This window comes from Hydra vulgaris, chromosome 01 (genome assembly GCF_038396675.1).
Source record: "Hydra vulgaris chromosome 01, alternate assembly HydraT2T_AEP".
Classification (NCBI taxonomy): Eukaryota; Metazoa; Cnidaria; class Hydrozoa; order Anthoathecata; family Hydridae; genus Hydra; species Hydra vulgaris.
Window position 1 is genome coordinate 9,718,782 of NC_088920.1, and position 23,939 is coordinate 9,742,720.

At 28.7% G+C, this 23,939-nt stretch overlaps 2 protein-coding genes across 2 annotated transcripts; both read right to left on the reverse strand.

Annotated features, from left to right (window-relative positions):
• Nucleotides 1-14,653: 14,653 nt before the first annotated feature.
• On the reverse strand, nt 14,654-18,277 carry LOC136074066 (uncharacterized). Its single transcript, XM_065786365.1, has 3 exons — nt 18,207-18,277; nt 17,448-18,090; nt 14,654-17,362 (listed from the first exon to the last, which is right to left on the reverse strand). Exons 1-3 carry the CDS (start codon nt 18,275-18,277, stop codon nt 14,654-14,656), a joined length of 3,423 nt encoding a protein of 1,140 aa, XP_065642437.1.
• Nucleotides 18,278-19,749: 1,472 nt separating this feature from the next.
• Nucleotides 19,750-21,036, reverse strand: LOC136074067 (uncharacterized). The gene has a single exon (XM_065786366.1). It carries the CDS (start codon nt 21,034-21,036, stop codon nt 19,750-19,752), a length of 1,287 nt encoding a protein of 428 aa, XP_065642438.1.
• Between the last annotated feature and the right edge of the window lie 2,903 nt (nt 21,037-23,939).

Below are 23,939 nucleotides of genomic sequence, written 5' to 3' on the forward strand. Positions count from 1 at the left end.
TGTTTTATATTGCCGTATTGCTAACAATCATCTTTTATTTTATTTTTATTGTAATTAAGCTTCGTCTCAATTGGTTACTTTGTCACGTAAAAAAAAATTCTCAATTCGCAACGTTACGTCTCAATTAGTTTTCTTTTTAACTATATAAAGTGTAACCAAATAAGACGTAATGTAACGTTACTAAATATAGATTCGAGACGTAACTAAACTACGTGACGTAAATAAATTTTTTTAACGTAACATTATGTCTTAATTGGTTACACTCTAACAAGTATCAAGATAGACGTAAGGTAACGTAAAATAAATTAAATTTGTTTTTTTGTTTTTTTTTTTTCTTTTATTACAAAATAATAAATATTTACAAGTTTTTATAACATTAACTAAGTTTTTATGTTTTTACAATATATGGTATTACAAAGCTAGCGTAAATATATACATTTTTTGTTTTTTTAAATTTTATTACATTATTTTTGTATTTTTAATTTTTTATTTTTTTGTGTTTTTTGATTTTATATTTTTTTGTGTTTTTTGGTTTTATATTTTTTTGTATTTTTTTGTTTTTAATTTTTTTTTGCCGTTGTGCGGAAAGAAATCAAGAGTTTAGATTAGGTAAAAAGAGAGAAGAAATTTCAAATTAGGTTAAGGAGAGGTTCATAAGGAAAAAGGAAGATTTATATCCAAAAAATTAAAAAAGGAATTACAGGACTTTTACATAAACATTACGTTACGAACACTATAGATAAAAAAATTAATGTGCTAAAATAATATTTCATATATTAAGGTCTGGCAGTGATTTGCTAATTTTATATAATAATAAGTTTGTTGTATAACATAAAAAAATTGCAAGAGGGAAGAAAGTCTTTACTAAACATACCACGAGCCGTTGTTTTATTTTAGCTCATATGTTTAGTTTCAGACTTCCATTCTCTACTTGACAGAAAACATTTTTTATACAAAAATACTCACAGAAAATGTCCGCGGTGTTTCTGCGGACATGATAATTATATTTTAAGGTAATAATATTCCTGATGTTCCTGATTATTACCCTGATCACTGCCATTGGGTCAATTTTTTTGTTACTAAACATGTGGTGGCATCTACTGTTCCATATTTCACTCATTATGGTTTGAGTGAGTGTCAACAGCAGCTGCGAAGTGGGGCTTTTCTCCGATAAACTCGCTGTTTCAATCGAGAAAATCGAATTTATCGGAGAAAAGTTGTTTCGGGATGTCAAGGAGTTATATACATGTTTAAAATACTCCCAAATTTCAACAGAAGGAGGACAGTAGGCAAAGATATGCATGTTGTCCTCGATTTTACCACAAGTTTTGCATTTGTTATTTTTGACGATCTGTTGCCTTGTGCTTTTAGCTAGCAAGGCCGCAGAAGGTAAACTGTTGTGTAAGAAACGAAAGAGGATGTTTTGAGTCGGTCCGCATGCGTGGGAGGTGAAGTTCTTTTTCCAAATTTGGGTCCACGGCATTGTTGTTTTTGTTGAACTGTTCCAAAAAAGTTCTGCTGGCACGACTGTCTTTTTGTTTTTTGCCACTTCTAAGTAAAAATTTTTCGTTGTTTTTAGGGGGATGTTAAAAAGGGACCCGTTTTTGCCTAATATTTCTATTGTTGTTTTGTAGTACTGAGACGTTTTGTTGTCACAGTGTTTCGGAAAATTGTTCTGCTTTAAAAAGTTCCAGCTTAGGTTTTGGTTCGTAAATTTTATAAGTGAACTCGCCAACCAATACTTTGAAAAGTTGTAAGAATCGTGAGCTTTGTCCTCTTCGCATTCTTTCAGTTGAAAGAGTGTTTTGAGGCGAAGTGCAAGACTTTACTCCTTCGGTGATAAAATTCCGAGACCCCCGCTTTTGACGGGTAAGAAAAGTGTCTCTCTCTTGACCGGATTGTAATTGGTCTTTTGCCACAGATTTTCGAAAATGGCTCTGTGCAGACGTTCTATTACCCATTCGGGAACGGGCAGCACGTTTGCCAGAAACCATACTTTTGACATTGCTAACGTATTTATCAACATAGTCTTTCCCCTAAGTAACAAAGTACGTAGTCCCAGAAACTTGAGTTTTTTCTCTATTTTGTTTAGAGTTACTAACCAGTTGAAATTGGTAGTATCGCTTAGTCTGGTATAAAAAGTAACACCTAAAATTTTGAAACCGGTGTTGTTGTTCCACTCTATGCTGTCCAATTCCGGGTACATTTTGGGATCAAAACCCCCAAGGGCGAGACCCTTGGTTTTTGAGGCATTGATCACTGAACCACTTGCTTTTTCAAACAGTTTTACTTTTTCGAAGAAACAACGGACTGATTTTACGTCCCTGTTCGAATCGTCTGCGTACTGCTGTATTTTGAGGGGTTTAGATGTACCTGGTAGCGGGAAACCCTCTATTCTGCTATCTGCTCTGATCACCAAAGCGAGAGCTTCGGCGACAAAGACATACAGCAATAGAGAGAGGGGATCACCCTGTCTAACTCCCCTTTCCGTATGGAAGGAGGCTGACAGGAAACCGCAATTCAGAACAGATGCCGAAACTTCTGAATATAAGGTGTTAACAAAAGATACAAAATTTTCTCCGAGATTGAATTTTCGGAGAATCTGAAGCAGAAACGCACGATCGACTTTATCAAACGCCTTTTCTTGGTCTATTGACAAAATGAACTAGGTAGATTTTTAAATTGCGCGTAATCTATAAGATCACGGACTAAATGTAAATTTGATAATATGGTTCTACCTGGGATTCTGCAAGTTTGATTTGTTTCTATAATTTTCCCCATTACTTTTGCAAGTCTTAGGGCCAGCGCTTTTGTGATTATTTTGTAATCAGCGCCGATCAGGGATATGGGCCTCCAGTTTTTGCGTTCGGTAAGATCTCCTTGTTTGGGGATCAGTGAAATAATAGATTTTTTCATAGAGTGGCTAGTGTTTTTTTCTACGAAAAGTATTTCGTAGCAAGTTCTTCAAAATCTTTTTCTAAAATGTGCCAAAAGGTTTTATAAAGTTCAGCTGGAAGTCCGTCATAGCCCAGAGATTTTCCGTTTTCAAATTTAAAAAGGGCTTCTTTTAGTTCGGCGACGGATAGGCGGGTGTTTAAAAATTGATTTTCATCATCACTTAAACGTTTAGTGATGTGTGACAAGACATAATTTTGGCTGTCTTTGCATAAACTAGTTTTGGTGTAAATATTTTTGTAATATGAAACTAGGGAGTTTAGTATTTCATTAGGTTCACTCGTCAATGTGCCGTCATTCTTGCGAATTTCGGTAATTGACTTGTTCCGCTGTTGAACTTTTTCCAAATTATACAAAAATTTTGAAGGTTTTTCACCCTCTTCGATTAGTTTTTGTTTCGTACAAATAAACGCTCCGGGAAACTGGAGTAAGAAAAGAGCATCGCGTTTTTCTTTGATGCTATCTAAATTCGGGTTAGCGTTTTGTCGCTCCCGTTGGATTTCGTTTTCAATCCTTTTGATATTTTTTTTGTTTTTCGCACTTTCCTGTATCGATATGTGTTGTAATTTATAGTTTATAATTAAATAAAGTATTTAAAAACGAGAACATTAGAAAGTAAAACAATTTATAAGAATTACGCTAAAAAATTTGAAATGCAAAGAAAAAATTTAAAAAAAAGATACTACATAAATTTACTAGAAAAATATAAAGATAATTCAAAGCAAACATGGCAAGTTTTAAGAGAAATTACAGGCAGTAAGAAATTGAACGCTAGCTCTTTACCTAAAGCTATTAAAATTGATAATAAAATATTTGATGATCCAGGAGTGGTAGCTAATAAAATGAATGAATTCTTTACTTCAGTTGGACCAAATTTAGCAAAAAAAATTTTGAACACAAACAAAATAATAAACAGATGTAGTTTTCCTTTAATATCTTATCTAAATTCTTTTGAATTGTCTTTTGATGAATTTGATAGAGCTTTTAAAATGCTAAAGTTAAATAGAGCAGTCGGTCCTGATGATATCAATGGAAACATTGTCATTGATTCATATGATATCATAAAAAATATCCTTTTTAAAATATTTAAATGTTCAATTCAACAAGGAATTTTTCCTGATAAATTAAAAATAGCTAGAGTTTCACCAATGTTTAAAGGTGGAGACTTACTTAATGTTAGTAATTACCGTCCAATATCTGTTCTCTCTGTTTTCTCAAAGATTATAGAGAGAATTCTTTATAATAAAATTTTTAATCATCTTTCTCAAAATAATATCCTATACAAAAATCAATATGGGTTTAAAAAAAATAACTCCACTGCACACGCTATACTCCAAATAACACAATATATTACTGAATCATTTGAAAGTTCCAAATTTACTTTAGGCATTTTTATTGACTTGTCTAAAGCCTTTGATACGATAGATCATAAAATTCTTTTTAAAAAACCTAAATATTATGGAATCTCTGGCAATGTTTTGAAGCTTTTAAAAAGTTATTTAAGTAATAGAAAGCCATTTGTCCACTATGACGTATCATCGAAATCAAACTTGTTAGATGTAACATGCGGAGTTCCTCAAGGGTCTGTCCTAGGACCTCTCCTATTTCTCATTTACATAAACGATCTTTATGAAGCATCTAATTTAATGACAATTATGTTTGCTGACGACACGAATTTTTTTCTATCTCATAGTAACATAATTACCCTATTTCAAAATTTAAACATAGAATTAATTAAAATTTCATAATGGTTTAAATTAAATAAGCTTTCTCTTAACATTGAAAAAACAAAATGGTCTCTTTTTCATCCATACTACAAAAAACCTCTTCTACCAAGTGAATTGCCTGCTCTTTTTATAGATGACATTCAAATTAAAAGAGTAACGGCTACAAATTTTTAAGGGGTTTTTATTGATGAAAATCTGACATGGAAAAAACACATTGAAAACTTATCCTCTAAAATTTCCAAAAGTATAGGAATACTATTTAAAATAAGAAGCATGCTAAATAAACATACTTTAATTCAGCTTTACCACTCTTTTATTCATTGCCATCTAAACTATGGTAATGCGGCTTGGGGTAGTGTAAGTAAAACTAAATTAGAACCACTTTATCGCCAACAGAAACATGTTGCACGACTTATTAATTTTAAACATCGGTTTTATCATGCTAAGCCTCTTTTAAACGAAATGAATATTCTTAATATATATCAACTTAATATTTTTAATGTATTGTGTGTTATGTTTAAATGTAAGTCTCGCACATCTCCAGTTTCTTTTCACATTTTATATTCTTTAAAAGTTAAAAATAAATACAATTTGCGTAATGAAAATTTTATTCTTAAACAAGTTTTCAAAACTAATTTTGGTAAATTTTGTATTTCATTTAGAGGAGCATTTTTATGGAACAAAATAGTGTTAAAACTTTTTGATTTCTCTCATGAATGGAACTTTTTCTTATTTAAAAGAAAATTGAAAGAAATTCTTTTCTCAGTTGAAAACATTCTGATATATTTTTAAGTTTGTTTTGTTTTTTATTAATACTCTTAGGAAATATTTTATCGTAATTTATATATACGAAATCTTTTATCTTAACTTATATATATATATATATATATATATATATATATATATATATATATATATATATATATATATATATATATATATATATATATATATATATATATATATATATATATATATATATATATATATATATATATATATGTATATATGTATATATATATATATATATATATATACGTATATATGTATGTGTATTTGTGCGTATTATTTGTATGTGTATATATATATATATTGATATGTAAGTATATTTATTTACATGTTTGTATGTTTAAATATGTATAAATAATTATATTTGTATTTATGTGTGAATATTTGTCTATGAATTATTAAAGGATTATTTATTATTTAAAATCTGTTTAGGCGGTTCTCGATGACAAGATCTTATGATCTTCTGCGAGTACCCGCGTTCTTGTTGTAACGTTAACAAAATTGTAATAGTGTGGGTTTTCCTCTTAAAAATACTCTGCCGCTATTGGTCACAAAGTAAAGTTCAAGTTGAACTTGACTCAAGTTCACTTCTTGCCTGACACCCTAAGTATCTGTATTTATGGAGAAAAAAAATTTATTTGGTTTAAACTATTGCTTTATTTGGTTTAAACCAAATAAAGCAATAGAATTCAACGGTATCAACGGAAATGTTTATATAAATTCATACAATATTCTATTTAAAATCTCTTCGTCTTGCGTTAGCCAAAGAGTTTTCCCCGATCAACTTAAAATTGCCAAAGTAACGGTAAAATTGCGAAAGTAAGCAAATTTTGATAGTTGTTGCAAACAACTATCAAAATTATAAACATATATATATACATATATATATATATATATATATATATATATATATATATATATATATATATATATATATATATATATATATATATATATATATATATATATATATATATATATATATATATATATATATATATTTGATAATAATAAAATAATCTTCAAAAGCTCCATGACTATGACATTTATTTATCATTCAATTGTTGTAATTAAAAATTGATTTACCCACAAACGATTAAGGTGGTAGTACCCTCTAAGAGGAAAATAATTTAAAACTTGTTATTTTATGGGAACATTTATGCTTTTCCGAAGTGTTAGATTAAATCATTTCAAAAAATAACAAACTTAATTTTTTTTTTCTCCCTGCTCAATAATTATGCGCATAAATTAGCAAAATTTAGGCCAAATAATGGACCTTTTTTTAACAAGAATATCTTGAGAACCATACATGTTCTACCAACCAAACTTTATGAGTGGTTTATAGATGTTCAAAAAATGTGCTGAATTAAAAATTATACAATAAACAACATTTAATAACTTTTAAATCATTAAATTCTATCAATAAAAAGAAAAAAGTAGAGGTACAGCTTACTAAAATTCAAATTTTAATAGTTTAATATAAAAAAAAGTTAACTTTCTTTGGTTCAGCACATCACAAATACACTCAAGAATAATTGCTGAAAATTTGAAAGAATTCCAATGAGTGGTTAAAAAGTTATCTTTGTTAAAAAATTTAAAGATACACAAAAAGTGTATCACTAGAAAAACACCATTTAATAAAATACTTAAGTTTTATACACAATTAAGTCTACTAAAAACCACCCACTATTGTATGCGACACCTTCTGCTTCGTTATGTTGGTCAATAAAGCCTTGTTTAATAGCTCTTAGCTTTTTCATCTTGTTTTTTGAGGTACCTGGACTTTTTAATACATTCTGTTTAACGCGTACATAATCTACATTTAGAGAACTTTTTGTTGTAAAATATCCAGCCACAATAATACATTTTTTAAACACTGGTAGTAAACCCTGAACTCCATTATTGAAGCTAATTATTGCAGAGTCCAAAGCAATCTCAATAATTGTTCTTTCCACTTGTACTCTTTTGGGTGCGCGAGTCCAAATCATCCCATTTAGCGATTCATTGGCATTTTGAGTATGGTTGTGTAAACATTTTTTGAGCAATTTATCACTGCCAAGATCTTTGTAAGAAAATATTGGTTTAATGTGCTCAATTATAGCTTTTGGGATACACTTTGATTTGTAATTTCTTTGGTCTGAATGATACTTACACCACGAACTTCAACCTTTAGGGAAAAACTGGTGTTGTTGCTCTAAGTTGTCAGATTGTGCGCAGTGAAAAAGTACTACAGCAACAGCCTTTTTCATCCCAGATAGACTATCAATATTTTGGCATATTGCTATTCCATAATAGTTTTGAAGAGAATTTATCCATTTATCAGTTAAACTTTCTTGCCTACTGATGTATTTTCCATCTGATAATGTATAACCTTTGTAACGATCTCGCCACATTCGTAGTCTTGCACCAACTCTCTTCTGAACATGTCCAATGCACTCTGCTTTCTCAATACCTTCTCCTGAGTATGGATTTGCATCACAAACTTGCATATAGAACTTGGTATCTCCATCTCCAATATATGTTAGGTACTTAAGTTTAAGCTCCTTGACAGATTGCTTGAATATTTGTACAGCGCCTACAGATTCCATACTTCCTGAGCTACCCTTATGATTGATCTTGCAGTTATGTGTGATCTTCCAGTTTTCGTAAGCCGGAGTACCTTTTCTTCTTAACCATATCTTGCAGGGATAACAGCTTTTTGTTTGGACAGCAGCATAAATACACTTTCCATGAGATATGGCTGTGACTACACCATTCATTGAGGAGTATCCTCTGCGCTGCCATGAACCATCTAAACTAACAACAACATTGACTATTGATAATTCATCATAATTTTCACCAAGTTTTTCCCTACGTATGTCCTCTGAGGCTTTTTTTGTACTCTATCTTGAGGTTTCAATGTAAGCAAGGTGAAGTTTGTCATTAATATTATGGTAACCACGTTTAGTTATATCAGGAGACATATTCATTAAATGACAAAAAGTATTAACTGCTATGTATCCTTGCCCCATTTCTCGAAAAGCTAACACAGTACGTAGATTAATTTCTTTCATTTTTTTACCTTTGATTACTTCATTTTTATTTTCTATTGATTTTGAAGTTAAAAAGTTCATCGTCTACGTACAATCTTGACAAGAAATTAGAAAGGTGTGAGAAAGACCCACTTTTTTATTAATGTCGTGTACAATATTGATTAACGAAAAGCATTCTGGGCATCTTCCAATTGTTTTCAACAAACTTGAAAATAAATTTGAGTTCATAATTATATTACACTCTTTTTCTATACGATCAAAGTTTTCTACATCTAAATAAGACAAGTTTATTTTTTTTCCAGATGCCGATCCACTTACATTGCTTGGTAAATGTGAAGAGAAAACAGCTTGTTGTAAAGCATTTGAATTATTTAGAGAATCTTTTTTTAATTTAAGAAACTTTTTTTTCTTTGTTCTTGTTTTAGCATATCTTTTTTTTGAACCCATTTATTAGATAACTAATCAAAAACATCCATCAATCAAAGAAAATTTTATGAAAGGGTAATTATCTATATCTTACAGAAACAAATATGAGTTTCAATTTATGGATATTAGATCGAAATCCAACCAGAGTTCTTAAGGAACAATTTAGTTATAAGCACACAAGAAAAAAATATAAATTGGACTTGTATTTTTCAAGATATAGCAAGAAATGTATCTCTAAGGGCCGTTGCTAAGGCGAATAATTTTCCAGTACCAAATCTATTAAGGATAATTTAGGCCTTTTAATTTTTTTTTTTTTTTTGAACTTTTTTTATTATTATAAGAATAGACATGATAAATGAATGAAAATTGTTAAAATTAAAATTTTGAAAAAAAATGTTAGCCTGTTTTTTGGGGTACTACTACCTTAAAACATCAATATAATTAGGAAATCCTCATGACCCCATATATCAAGTTAAAAAACAAAATTATTTTCCGCAAATGTTTCTTTTATATATACAAAACTTGTCATTTCTTAAATTAGGATTTTCTTAAAGCATAGGACATTGCTAGGTCACACCACGGTATGCTTTTATTTAAAAAACTAAACAGTTGGATTGTTCTCCTAACTGCCTGAGCCGTTTTTAACAATTTAATCTAAAAAATGGTATTCAAAATTAGGCGATTAATAACTTTTATCAATATTTTAATCAATAAATTGAGGAAATATATCGCAAAATAACTTAACTTAACATTTACCGGTTTTTACATCCATTTAAAACAAACGTGACATCCATTTTAAGCAACCATGATATTCATTTAAAACATCGTGCCAACCAATTAAAACAATCATGATTTTCAATTAAAACATTAAACGCATGCGCAATCTCAACATTCTATATTATTCAAAAAAAAGGTTTTATTTTAATATATAATATTTTTTTTTTTTATTCAATTTTTTAAAATTATTTAAAATTTTATTTTATTTCAATATAATGTTTATTTTCCAATTACTGTTGAGGTATGTCATCTGACCTAAGACACGCTTCAAAAAAGCTTTCGCAGAGTGTGTAATAGTTCGACAAGTTAACATTAGGAATAGATAAACATGCCTCACGCATTCTTGTAATAAGTTCATTTCCATGAAATTAAAATAAATTAATATAATATTAATAAAAAATAAATTTAAATAGATATATAAATAAAACCTTCTTTTTTTGAATAAGGTAGAATGTTGAGATTGCGCATACGTTAAATGTTTTAATTGAAAATCATGATTGTTTTAATTGATTGGCACGATGTTTTAAATGAATGTCATGGTTGTTTTAAATGGGTGTCATGTTTGTTTTAAATGGGTGTAAAAACCGGTAGTTATATCTAATACAAAATATTGTAAAATATCGAAACCAAACGATATTTTATCGGAACGTATCGAATCATATCGAAACTCAAAAATAATCGTTATACATTTTTTAGCGATAAATTATGCGATATTTATCGCTAAAAGCGATACTGATATCGTGCATATCGAAACCCAAACGATATTTTATAGGAATCATATCGAAACATATCGGATAATAGCAATTCATATCGAAACCCATTATCGTAAAAATAATCGGTGAGATTCGATATTTCGATAACGATACGCAGATGCTTAATAGAAATTGCTAAAACATAATTTCATTGAAAGCAGGGTTTACTTCTTTCTCAGAATTTTAATATTTTGTTGTAATATGTAAGGTTTAAAAAATGCAACGGTTAGGCGTACGCTTTTGCAAGATTTGGCTATAGTCAACTTGACTATAGTCAAGGTTTAAAAGAGCGTACGCCTCACCGCTGCGGTTTTTTGAACCTTGGTGATATGTATTGTTAGGTTTTTAACTATTTTTCTGTTTTTTATAAAGACTTAGTTAAAAATCTGTCAAAAGTTTTTTTACTTTTTAGTTTACATATAGACATAGTTTTGTAGAGTTTTTTTTTGCAATGTTTTGTTTGATTAATAAAGAATTTAAATTCTTTTAAACTTACATCAAAGTGGATGTTGAAACTTAGTTTCAACATCCACTTTTAATACGAAACTGTTAATATTTTTGTAGTATCTTCAAATTTTAGTCTTATAATCTAAAAGAGCATTATACGTGATTTTGTGTTTTAATGGAGTTTTTGTCGTGTTTTTTCTGCTTTTGTTTGTTCAACTTTTTGTCACATTTTAATCCATGTATTATTACCAAGGTCGTATTTACGTTGAAACCATGGCAAAGGGAGGAGAGTAGGGTGGCGAAACTAATTTTTCTTCTATACTTACTAAAAATAATTTACAGTCGATTACCTATAGCTTTGTTCCCGTTACTCATTCGCGTTTCGCGTAAATAAAAAAAAAAAAAAAAGTATCAAATTAAGTCGAATTAAATATATATTTAATATTTTGTAGAGGTTATATATATATATATATATATATATATATATATATATATATACACACACACACACACACACACACACACACACACACACACACACACACACACACACACACACACACACACACACACACACACACACACACACACACACACACACACACACACACACACACACACACACACACACACACACACACACACACACACACACACACAAAATATATACCAACGTAAGGTTGATAGTCAAATACTTAAATAACAAAGTCTATATTTCTCTTTTTCATTTTAGAAAATTTGTCGATTATATCATCAATGGATATAATAATATGCCTGTGAACATGCAGCAAAGCCAAACTGATTAATCGATTTTCGCTTATTCTCGATCTTAACCATGTTTTCAATCTACAAAAGTATGTTTTGGGCCAATATTAGCTAGTAATAGAAAAATGAAAATAAATATGAAAAAAAATGCATGCATTTGTGCACAAGATAGTAAAACGATTAAGGACTTATATAGCTATTTAAAGGCGTAGCCCATTCTTTTCCACCTTTATCAGAAAATAACACGCAGTATTTACAAAATAATCCGTTCTTATTTTCAGAAAAAGTAAGCCACTTAGGTTTTTCAAAGTGCAAATGATTTATGAATATCTTTTCTTTTTTATTTTTATTTTTTACGAGTACCGAAAATAATCACCAGGAATATTAGTCACTAAATCACTAGGAATATTAGTCATCTCTAATAATTTATATTTCATAGTAATTGAAAAGTAAGCTACTTATGTTTTTCAAAGTGCAATTGATTTAGGAATATCATCTCTAACAATTTATATTTCATAGTATCAGTGACTTTATTTGAATTTTATAGAGTTTCTTTTTTTATTACAAAGTAGTAACCAACGTCGATGATAAATTCATTACACACATTCATTGATATACTTAAGATAGGTGGTTGATTATTCTGATCTTTAATTGCTTTTAGACACTAAGGTAGATCTGGAAAATTTGATAGTTTTTTGATATCGACATTTGATTTACTCGAATTCGAAGAAATATCATAAGTAACTTCATTTTTCGCATTGCATTTACTTATACTAACATTAATAAGCTTTTATTAAAATTAAATACATATAAACTCAAAGCAAAACACAAAATATAATAAAGTTTTGTAATAAATAATAATACAATTTATATTTAGTCATTGTCATTATCTACTTTATATCATGGCTAAATATTTAGTATAAGTTAGTAGTATAAAAAGCGGGTTTTAGCTCATTTTTTTTCAACCATATCCCTATCCATATTCTCATATCATATTTCATCCATATCAACAATAATATATTAATATATTATGGTTACATCAATTTCATCAACTTACGCATAAAAGAAAACATGTCCTAATACATCAAAACTTCCAGATTGTCCCTCTTGAGCATCCCCAGAGTTTAATGTTACTACTAATCTTCTTCCAGTAGTAACACTAGGCATGGAATCAGTAAAGTTTCTGTAAAATGAGACAGTAGATGTAGATTCAATTGCACTATTTGATAGATATAATAGTCCAGATGATTCATTTCCAAATGAATTAATATTATTATTGTTCCACGAAGAAAGATAAAAGTCTTCTAAACCAGATGAGGCGTATATACATTTACTATCTGAATCAAATCCAGGATATCCTACTGTAGTACCATTTCCATCATAGGTTGTCCACGGTTGTATAACATAGGCAGTGCTTGTTGGAGAATTTTTTGCATCATACATGCGTACTCGAGATTCCCACCAATTTCCAGATAATCCAATAATATGTATTCTAATATACTTAAGATAAACACCTTGTTTAGCTTTGTCCGTAGTGTCTAATAAGATATATTCATTACCATAAGTTGTGTTCATAAATCTAAATGTTTCTGAGTATAATTTAATAGATGACAATGATTGAGGTATTGATGTTGTCATTGTAATATGGGGTTGAATCCAATATATAACGTTTTTACTAGTTTTATTGTATAATTGAATGACTAGACTTTCAGTAAATGACATATCAAGTATAAAGTAACCTCCTATTACATTAGCTGTATATGCATTACAACCTTGTAAAGAGTTTACATAAAATGGTCCACCAACTGGTGCAAATAACATATCACAAGCTAAAGCAATATTATTATCTCCAGAACTCTGTGTAGCAGTAGAAAGATTTCCTATGCAAAGTGCATGATCTGCAAATATTCTAAGTAATACATTACCTGGAGTATTGATAGTAGTATCTAATTCGTCTAATGCTAGCCATAGTTTTCGAAGAATACCAGGACCAGTAGATTGTGTAAAAATTGTTGTTGCATCAGCACCTGTATTTGGTGGAATAGTCATGTATTTTAATCCAAGGCAATTTAAACTTGAATTTGGTATTATCCCTAATTCATTAAGACTAAGTGAATTATTATCAACATAATTTTTTGTAGCAGCATCTTGTGAGTTTGTAGGATCTGCTACATTTATTAATTTATTAGAATTCATATTAATATTACAAGTTGCATTATTTTGTCCATCTCTACGAATGTACAAGTTATTAGCTTCAGATATTATTAAACCATTTAAATATACATCTGAGGTAGTAGCACCGAACATATCGACAGGCATTTTTATAAATAAAGAAAAAAATTACCATAGATTGTTAATAATATTCTGAAAATCATATCCTTCATCTAGTTTTTTCAAAACATATAAACACAAGTGTCCGCAGAATGAGTTATTTCCAAATTGAACTCTTTCACTGTTATAATAAACAGGACTTTTTAAATAATTCATAATTTCAACAGGAGGTGGTAACCCATAAGAGTCAAAACTTAGTTTTTTATCACTGTTTTTGTACCAGCAAATCCAGTGAAATCCCTGCGTACTTGAACCTCCTGTATTTAATATTCCACATTCTTTTATGTGTGTATTTTTTGGTAATTGATCTCTTACAAATACACCTCTAAAATGTTTTATTTTTAATTTTTTTGCTGCTTTAATTAATAGAAAATTTGTTTGTGGTTCATTAGGTAGAATTATTCCTTCAACATTGACAAGTTTATTTTCCATTTTTATTTGTAAATTATTTTTTTCTCAAAAAATAATTTTTGGATCCCCCTACCCCTTGGGTTCCTTAACCTATTTTCCTAATTGTCCTATTGTCTTATTGTCCTATTGTCTTGTCTTATTTTAGTTTGTAGTGTCCATATGCTAATGTGTGTATTCCATCTTCTAAAATAACTCTTTTATCGTCTTCTGCGCCTAATGCTATTTTATTGATCTCTTCCGTTTAAATTTCATGTGAATATGATCTTATTACATTCATTATCCTAATATGATCTCTTTTATTTAATAAACAATCTTTGTAATCTTCATGTGTTATATGCTTTTTAACAACATTTTTCTTTACTCCTTTACATTTTTTGTTATCTTTTTCGTGTACTTTGTAGAAATACAACTTTGATCTAAGTCCTACAAATTCTTCAATTTGTGCTCCTGCAGTCTCATCTTTAAACATTCCTATTACTTTCTTATTAAGACCAACTTTAAATCCTACATTACTAATTGCTGGATGATTTGGGTTAAACTCACTTGTATCAAATTTGTTTTCAATATCTTTAGAAATATCGTAATAAAAGTCTTCTGTTTTATTTTCGTATCTTAAAGAATCTGTATCTGTGAATAATAGTTTTGCTCGATCAGCATAGTTTTTCTTTATGTAATCATAATGAAATTCATACATTAGAGTTTTGCTCAAATCCAATATACACATTTCTAAGTAAATTGGTTTAGCATATTTTAATTTTGTTCTTTTCATATGTATTGCTATTAAGTTTTCATCAAATATTGTTCTACTTTCAAATTTTGGTTTTGATGCTAGTTTAATAGCTTCATTTCTGTCTGTTACTAATCTAATATCAACTCTGTTCTCAATGTTCTCCATTGTTTTTCCAAATACTGAGTTGTTCATGAGTTTAAAAAAGTCTTTTTCAAAATCATTTGTTGCTTTAGTTCTAAGGTTTGTATTTAGTTCGATGTATTCATTGAGCCATGCTCTTTCTTCAAACTTTATGCCACTGTGAATTTTAGTAATCTTTAATCCTAATCTTTCATATAGTTTTAGATTTTCATAATGTACTATATACTTTTTCTTATTATTCAAGTTGGGGACTAATTTTTCAACTTTATCCATGTTTAATCTATCAGGTGCGAGAGGATAATCATTATGTTCATCATGTAGATATTCAGGGTAATCTAAATCTACTTCTAGTATACATGTAATTGATTTCCAGTTTTCTATTTCATTTTCGTCCATCCATTTAAAACCATGTGTTGGAAGTGGTTTACTCATTGCCCATCCATATATATTATTAGCGTCTAGATATTGTATGAATGTTGATTCTTTGCTTTTGTCATATTCGTCATCCATGTACTTATTATTAGATGTTCCTAACCTATTGGATATCATGCTAATTCCACCTCTTATACCTTTCTTTATCATTAGGATCATATCGTAATCGCTCAACAGTTCTAATTTTACTTTTGTTTTCTTCAACGCTGCACCCCAAGCTAATCCTGGTGATGTATAATACCAAGCAGGATCTAATTTATAACAATTCATACAAACATCTCTAAAATTTTCAAAGACGTCAGCTAGTAAAAGCACATGTGAAACATTGTACAAGTCATGATAATCTCTAAATGTTTTGCAATGAAACTCATTCCATACAGTTTGTGCATGTGAGTAATCATCGTCACTTATATCTTCATCGTTCAATTTTGAAAAGAATAATTCTTTTGGTGGTAATTGTGTCTCATTAAATTTATCAACAGAGTCTACCCAATCATATGGATATACACCTTTTCTTAGTAACAAATCTAATTTTTTAAGATTCTTCGAATCCATAGAAAATTCTTCAAATTTTTTCATTGAATATAATTTTCCGATATTTTTACACTGGTCTTTTGATAAATTCTTTGATAAAGCATCTAAACTAGAAGGCATAAATCTATAACTATCTAAAAAACGAATCTCTCGTTTAACTTCAAATTTCTTACCCTCTTTAATATACTCATCGACTTTAATTTCTCTAGAAAAGCTAATATACTTTTCTTCATTGTTTGGTATGCAACTCAATTTCCCTCCTGATAATTTCTTTATAAATAAGTGAGAATCATAGCTAGATAAATTGTGAAATAGTACTGGAAAGAATTTTGGAATTTTATAATTTAAATTGCAATTTTGATGAGCAGCTCCTCTATGTTTTCCTGTAATATGACAATAGTCACGTACTTTATCTTTATTTAGTTTTTCTACACAAATGTGACATTCTGTTGCTGCATTAAAATCATCCTTGTTTTCAGAAGTAAATATCATCTCTTTTGGAAATTTAATCATATCACAAATTTTCTTAATATCTTCTTGTAAACTATCAACAAAAATTTGTGCAACATCATCTGTTTCACTACTTGCAGTAAATGTAACTGGACTGCTTTGATAAAAACTTTCATCAAAACATTTAATATAATAACAAAATGAACTTGGAATATGTTTCTGATATTTTTTAGTATAAGATTTATTCGGATTGGGTTCACAAGTGTCAATTTGTTTGATAAAACTTTCAAAGTCTGCATATACTACAAATGGAACTCTCATTGATTTGTTGTAATTAGTAAATTGCATTGTTGAATTTGGCGGTGGAAGTTCGATACGTACTGAATCATGTGTTTCACAATAAGATTTATGATTAGATAATGATTCTTCAGAATTAAACCCTAACAAACAATTTCTACAATAATACACTTTAGTATTATGTCTAGATGTTTGTGATGAAAGTAATCTGCTTAAATTTTTTATTAAACAGTAATGATTGGTTTCGCCATTTGAGATTAATAGTAAATCTATTAAATGTTTACGATCATTATTCTTTGATACGTGCAAAATATGAAATTCTGAATTTTCATAACCATATACATTGACACTGATATCTTGATTGTTCTTCTCAAATTGTGTGATTTGATTTAAGGATACTGGAAATTCTGTTTTATCCCAGTTTATTTTTTCAGCTTGATTTTTTATCTACTCTTTCAGAATTTTTAGCTGTTGGATTTAATGCTCTTGTGATGCACCACTTAAAACATTGATTATCTTCATTCTTTATATTAATTATTGCTTCTTTAGTTGCTAAATTTTTATCAAGTGGAATATATGATTTAGCTTTAATAGGATTATACTCAATAAAATTGATATCCATCTTTTCAATAGAAACAAATCTCCAACCTGATCCTGCTTGTTGATATAATGATAAAGATTCTGAAATTTTCTGCTTTGATGCTTCATAAAAATTGTCTAAATCTGTTGTTTCTAATACAACTTGATTACTCGTTCTAAATGGAGCAGATGTGATTTTAGTTTCTCCTGTTTTAATATCAGTACGCTTCATTTCACAAGTGAGAACTATATAAACCTTTGATTTTCTATTTTCGTTTAGTATTTTAATTGCACTGTTTTTAGCAGCATTCATGAAAGATATAGCATTGTATCCTTTTATTCCTTTAGCTGTAAATTGTTTTGTCACATTTTTAACAGCTGATCGTGATAATTTATGTGCAATCGGATTTCTAATTCCATATTTTTGATACAAATTTGAAACTGTAGATTTTAATTCACCAATCTTTTCATTAGCTGTTTTTTTAATTTTATCAGGAACATATGATAAAACCAATCTGCAAAAGAACTAATGTTTTTATTTCTTTCTTTTCTAATTTGTGTAATAGGCTGAAAAGGTGACGGAGCTAAAATTTTTGATGATATATCTGGAACAGGCTCATCAAGTAGATACTTTGTACTAATCTGTTCAACTGATTGCATCTGTGTATGCGATAACTCTGTCATGAGATCGCTTTTTCTCATATTATAATAATATTTAATTCCTCGCTCTTTCGCGATTTTTTTAATTCTTTCACCGTTTTATTTTCCATTTTTATATAGCAAGATAATTTTTTTTAATTTTCATTTTCTTTATATCATTTTTCAAAATATTTTTTCTTGTCAATATTTCATATGAATCTTTACATATGAAATATTAAACACATATATATTTTTTAAATCCTTATATTATTAAATATTTTACAACTCATCATCTGATTCACTTCCTAAATCTAAATCGTTCATTATACTAGTAAAATTAGAAATCTTTTTAACAATAACTACTTCTTGAGGTTTAACTTGTATTGATTCTATCATTGAACTAATAAAAATACCTTCAATCTTTAAGCATCCAATAGCTTCACATCTTTGTTTGATATAATCATAAGGTGAAGCTATAACAAGTGATTTTACAGTATCCTTCGGATTTACTTTGCATTGATCCGAAGGATCTACTTTGCATTGATCCGAAGGATTTACTTCACTTTTAGTTTTTCTACGACGGAAAACTGTAGTTATTTCTAAATCTTTATTACTTGTAAATAACTTTCCATATATTATTGGAGGTTTATCTGCATTATATCTTAAAATTTTTAAATTAGCAAGATTAACTTTAGATTTTTTTATCTTATTTTTATATACTTCAATTTGTTCTCTACGAAATTTTTCAATAGATTCAATCATTGCAATAAACTTTTCTTGTTCATCAGATTTTTCTTTATCGCATACAAATGACATTGAATAACCATTAAGCTTATCATTTTTAAAATCTCTATTTTCACACACACCATAGGAAAAAGAAGGTAACGTTTTAATGAGAACAGGACCAGAACCTGTTGGATATTTATATGCAAGTTGTAATTTTTTATATGGAACTGGCTTATCAGCTTTGAATATATCTTTTACAAATAAATTTTTAATATCAAATGATTCAATTGTTATAAATGCCATTATTTTTATATATAAAGATTTTTTTTTTAAGATATTCTAATTTTTTTTTAATTTTTCAGAATTTGATATTTCAATCTTATAGCCATTATCAATCTTACCATCACGCATTTCAAGATATCTATATCCATGACCAGTTTCACGCATTGCGCTATATAATGATTTATATACTGTTTCTTCTCCTGTTTCCATGTTTGTTAATTTAATAGTGACTGGTTTTTTCTTAAATGTTCTTAATCTTTCATATTTTGAATCTATTTCTTTTTTCTCTTCTTTTACTGGATGTATTCTAGGTCTTCCAACTGATCTTTTAATAGTTACTTCTTTCACTTGAGACATAATAGATTCTTTATCTACTAACCCATTTTCCATTGCAATCATTAGCAATGTAGCGATATTGTCAGATGTTTTTGAAATGTTATTTTCTTCTAATAAACTTTTTGAACTTTTCTTTGTATAATACATTTTTATTATATAAAGAAAAAAAAATTAAATAATTTTCAAAAAATTTATTTAACATCAAATTTATTACCATCTGATACAAGTTTCATCATCTTATCAGATATTACAATAGCATATGCTTGAGTATTTGCTGGTACAGTTGTATTAAAAAATGCTTTAATTTGTAGTTGTACTGTAGCTGATTTTAACTTTTCTGATTGTTTGCTAACATCAAAAACAAATATTGGGTATAAATCTTTATAGTCAGAAGGAGTTATATTGCTGTTTGCAATAATTTCATTCATTCCATAAAATCTTTCTTTAAATATTGATGCATCTCTATAAATTCTTGAAAATTGCTGATTTGGAAATGAGCAATAATAATCAAGGGCAGGATATTGGATAGTGCTATTATTATAAATAACGTAAATATTTTTCAAGTCACAATGATCAAATAATGCCGAATTGAGAGTTTGGTCTCTGGTATTTCTATTTGTTTGAAATCCGACAATAACATATCTTGGAAATTCAGCACAACTTAATTGCCAACCAAATATAGTAGCTTGTTGAACAGCTGTAGTATCACACTGACACATTCTAAAACTTAATGGGGCTTCTACTTTTCTTTTAATTTTATTATCAATTTTTTTCTCTTTTTCAAATGATGGTTTCACACTTGGAATAAACAATGATATTTTAGTAAGATTAACTTTTCCTGCAGCTGCAGCAGAAAGCCTAAAAATTGCAAGATTATCACTTTGTCTTGTAAGAATAATTGTATGTTTAAGTCCATAAAAAACTTTGTCGTAGTCATCACAGAATCCAAAAATGTGTCTTAAAGGTCCACAAAATGAAAATGTACCATTTTTAGTTGGACTTTTAATTATGTATTGTTGCCTTGTTGCAAACCCTGTGTTATCAGCAGCTACTGCTGTTGATGCTGTATCTTTATACCACAATTGATTTAATCCTTGCGCTGATTGAAAGTCATTTGAATAATTAAGCAATCCTAGCATTGTAGTTGCTTGATCTGGATTATAAATAGCTTCTATATCTTGGTTTCTTAATTGGTATGTTATTTTAGAAAATAATTGCATAATACCATTATTTGTAAGAGCTACTGGATCTGCATCAGCATAAGCTGATCCATTAGCTAGTTTAACAAGTTGTCCTTTAAATAAGAGATACGCTTTAGATGGAAGTGAAAACAAATTTTGTTCTGGAACGATAATTTCTATATCTCCAAAATTTAGATTTGTTCCAACAATGGGTTCATATTCACTATCTTCACATATTTCAATTCCATTATCTATTACTGGAATTTCTGTAAAATTAAATACTTCAGAAGTCGTCATTTTATTTTTTTATATACAATTGACAATTCTTAAAATACGATATATAAAAAATTTACAAAAGCTAAATTTACGCAAGTCGAAGTCCTCGTCCCATTTTAACTAGATCTTCTATTCTTACAGCATTTTTATTTGATACTTTGCATGAGCGACCTTTGCACGATACTTTTTTTACTTCATCTTCATTTGGATCCATGTAAAATCTTTGATTATTTAGATCATTAGACCCAGATGTTATCAAATTTGAAAGTACTTCTTTATTTATAACAGGTTGTGAATCTATTTTTGAAGATGCTTTTTCAATTAATTGTTTTCTTTTTTCAACTGCAGCATTTGTAGCAGCTTCTATCGCTGATTTTGAAAGTTCTTTTCCTGCTGATTTAGCAGCAATTATTGCAGTTTTTCCTAAATCAGTAGCAGCCATCTTTTTCAAAATACCTGATGACACTCTTGTTACACCTGATGATGCTGCTCGTTTAAATAAATTTTTTATTATGTCGAATATACCACTTCCTCCAACAACATATATTTTTTTATATCTCTTATTATTAACAATTAGTATTTTTATGTACTATATATTTTTTTTATATACAATGAGATATAATTATAAAAGAATTTGTATTGCTTTATACTGTTCATTATCTATTTCATTTTGACGTAATAATTCATCACAAATTGCAACACCTTCATTTCTTGCTCCAGTGTTACCTGCTTTCCATGCAGCTATACACAAATAAAGCCGATCAACTAATGCATTAGGGTCACTAGGAAGAATTATAGTTTGTACTCTACCTCCAATTCCTTTTCCTCTTGATTCACGCTTCCTATTTTCTTTTATGTCTTTCCAAATAGGAGCTATTATATCTCTGTATTTTACACTTCGAGAAGACTTTGGTTTGTATGGGTTTTCAGAAGTAATTGCATCTGTTTGTATTAATAAATCTTGATATTTTTTAAGATCGTCTTCACTATATACTCCTTTATTAGGATTAAACTTTACTATCAATTCCCAAAGACCAGGAGTACCATAATATTTTTCATCATCAATAATTATATCGTTATCATTAATATGTATTGGTTTTTTTCCAATATAAAATATACCATCTTCATCACGTATCCCAAATGTAGTATCTGTAGATTTTTTACTATTAGCATACATTCTTAGATAATCTTTTGTAATTTTTCCTAGACTCATACCATCTTGGCTATCAAGACTATCTAATCCTGACTGTACATTAGTTTCATTAAAATCATTCTGCTTTACTCTTTTTTTAGTATGTAAGTAATCTTTAACAATTTTATCCCTTATTTCAGGATCTTCAATTTTTAGAAATGGCATTTTGCGTTTTTTATAAATAAAGATAAAAAAACGTAAAACGTTATGTTTTGACGTTTACATTTTTTCTAAATCTGCTTTGGAGTATATTAATCGCTTCATCTCTTCCTTGATTAATGAATAATTCTTTAGTTTGTTCATTTATTAATTCTTTTGAATTTGGTCTAATTTGCTCAAGCATAGCTTTAAATTTTTCAAGTTCACTAAGTATTAGTTTAAATTCATTGTCATCTATATTTCCATCTACTAAAGCTTTAGAAATATAGTCACTTATTGTATTTAGTTTTGAGTCAGCAAGTATTTTAATCTTTTCATGCTTTTCTGCTTTTAAATTTAATTTTTTATTAACTTGTCCTCCTATTAATGATAAAACACCTGCTCCTAAAGCTGCACCTTCACATGCAATAGCTACTGGTGTCGCAACTATTGTTGCTAAAAAGCCAATTCCAATAGTTCCAAGTGCCATAGTGCTTGCTAGTAATGAATTATCAATAGCTGAAATTATTTTTACAGCTCTATGTTACTTTTTACTTAACCTATTTCTCTTTTGTCTCTCACTCTCTATTTCCTTTTGAATATCGCTAATTGTGTTTAGGCGATATAGATGTGCACTAATAATCTTATTTTCTTCATCAGGTGCACTTGGAAGATTTGGATATAACCGATTAATATTTTTAACATTTTGTATATCTGAATAAATATTATTACATAGCTTTTTGCAATTAAACTCCGTTTTAATAAGTAAAAATAGTTTTTTTAAAAAAATTTTTTAAAAAAATAATTGCAATAAATTCACAAAACATAAACTATCCCCTTTTTTAATCAATATATCAGAATCAGAGTTATTAACAATATTTATCATAATATCTTCAACAGTCTCTGATATTACAGAGTTTTGCAAACTTTACATTTTTCGTTTAAGTTCTTCTTTTAATGAAACTAACACAACACTTTCATTAACTACTACACCAAACTTTAAAAGAATATGTTGATGTGATAGATATTTTATTGTAATGTCTTGTTGCGCAAATATTTCATACTTATTATTATCTATTAATACTGAAGGATGCTCTAAATCTTTGAATATCTTTGCGTATACTTTAGAATAAATAAGTTGATTTGGAGGTTCACGTGGTATATTTCCTAAAATATGTAATGACATTTCTTTTTATCATATAAAGAAAATAAATTTAATAAATCATAAAAGTATATTCAAAAATGGAATATTAGCAAATGGTGAATTTGGTCCTAATAATAAACCTGATCCTGTTGATGTATATCCATTTGCACTACGTAAGTACAATCCATCACCAATAGAACTACCTTTACTCCATGGTCTCAAATATAAACCATTTCCTGCAGCAGTCATTTTAATTCCTTTTCCATTCTTTTTTAAGTACACAACACCCCATCCAGCAATTTTATCAACCATAGCTGATCCAGCTGCTGAACCTACTCCTGCTAATAAACCTGATGTAAGAGCTGGATGAACGCTTGATACTAAAAATCCTCCAGCACTGCCAAGGAAAGGTAATAGTGCTCCTAGAAATCCACCCTCTATTTTAGAATT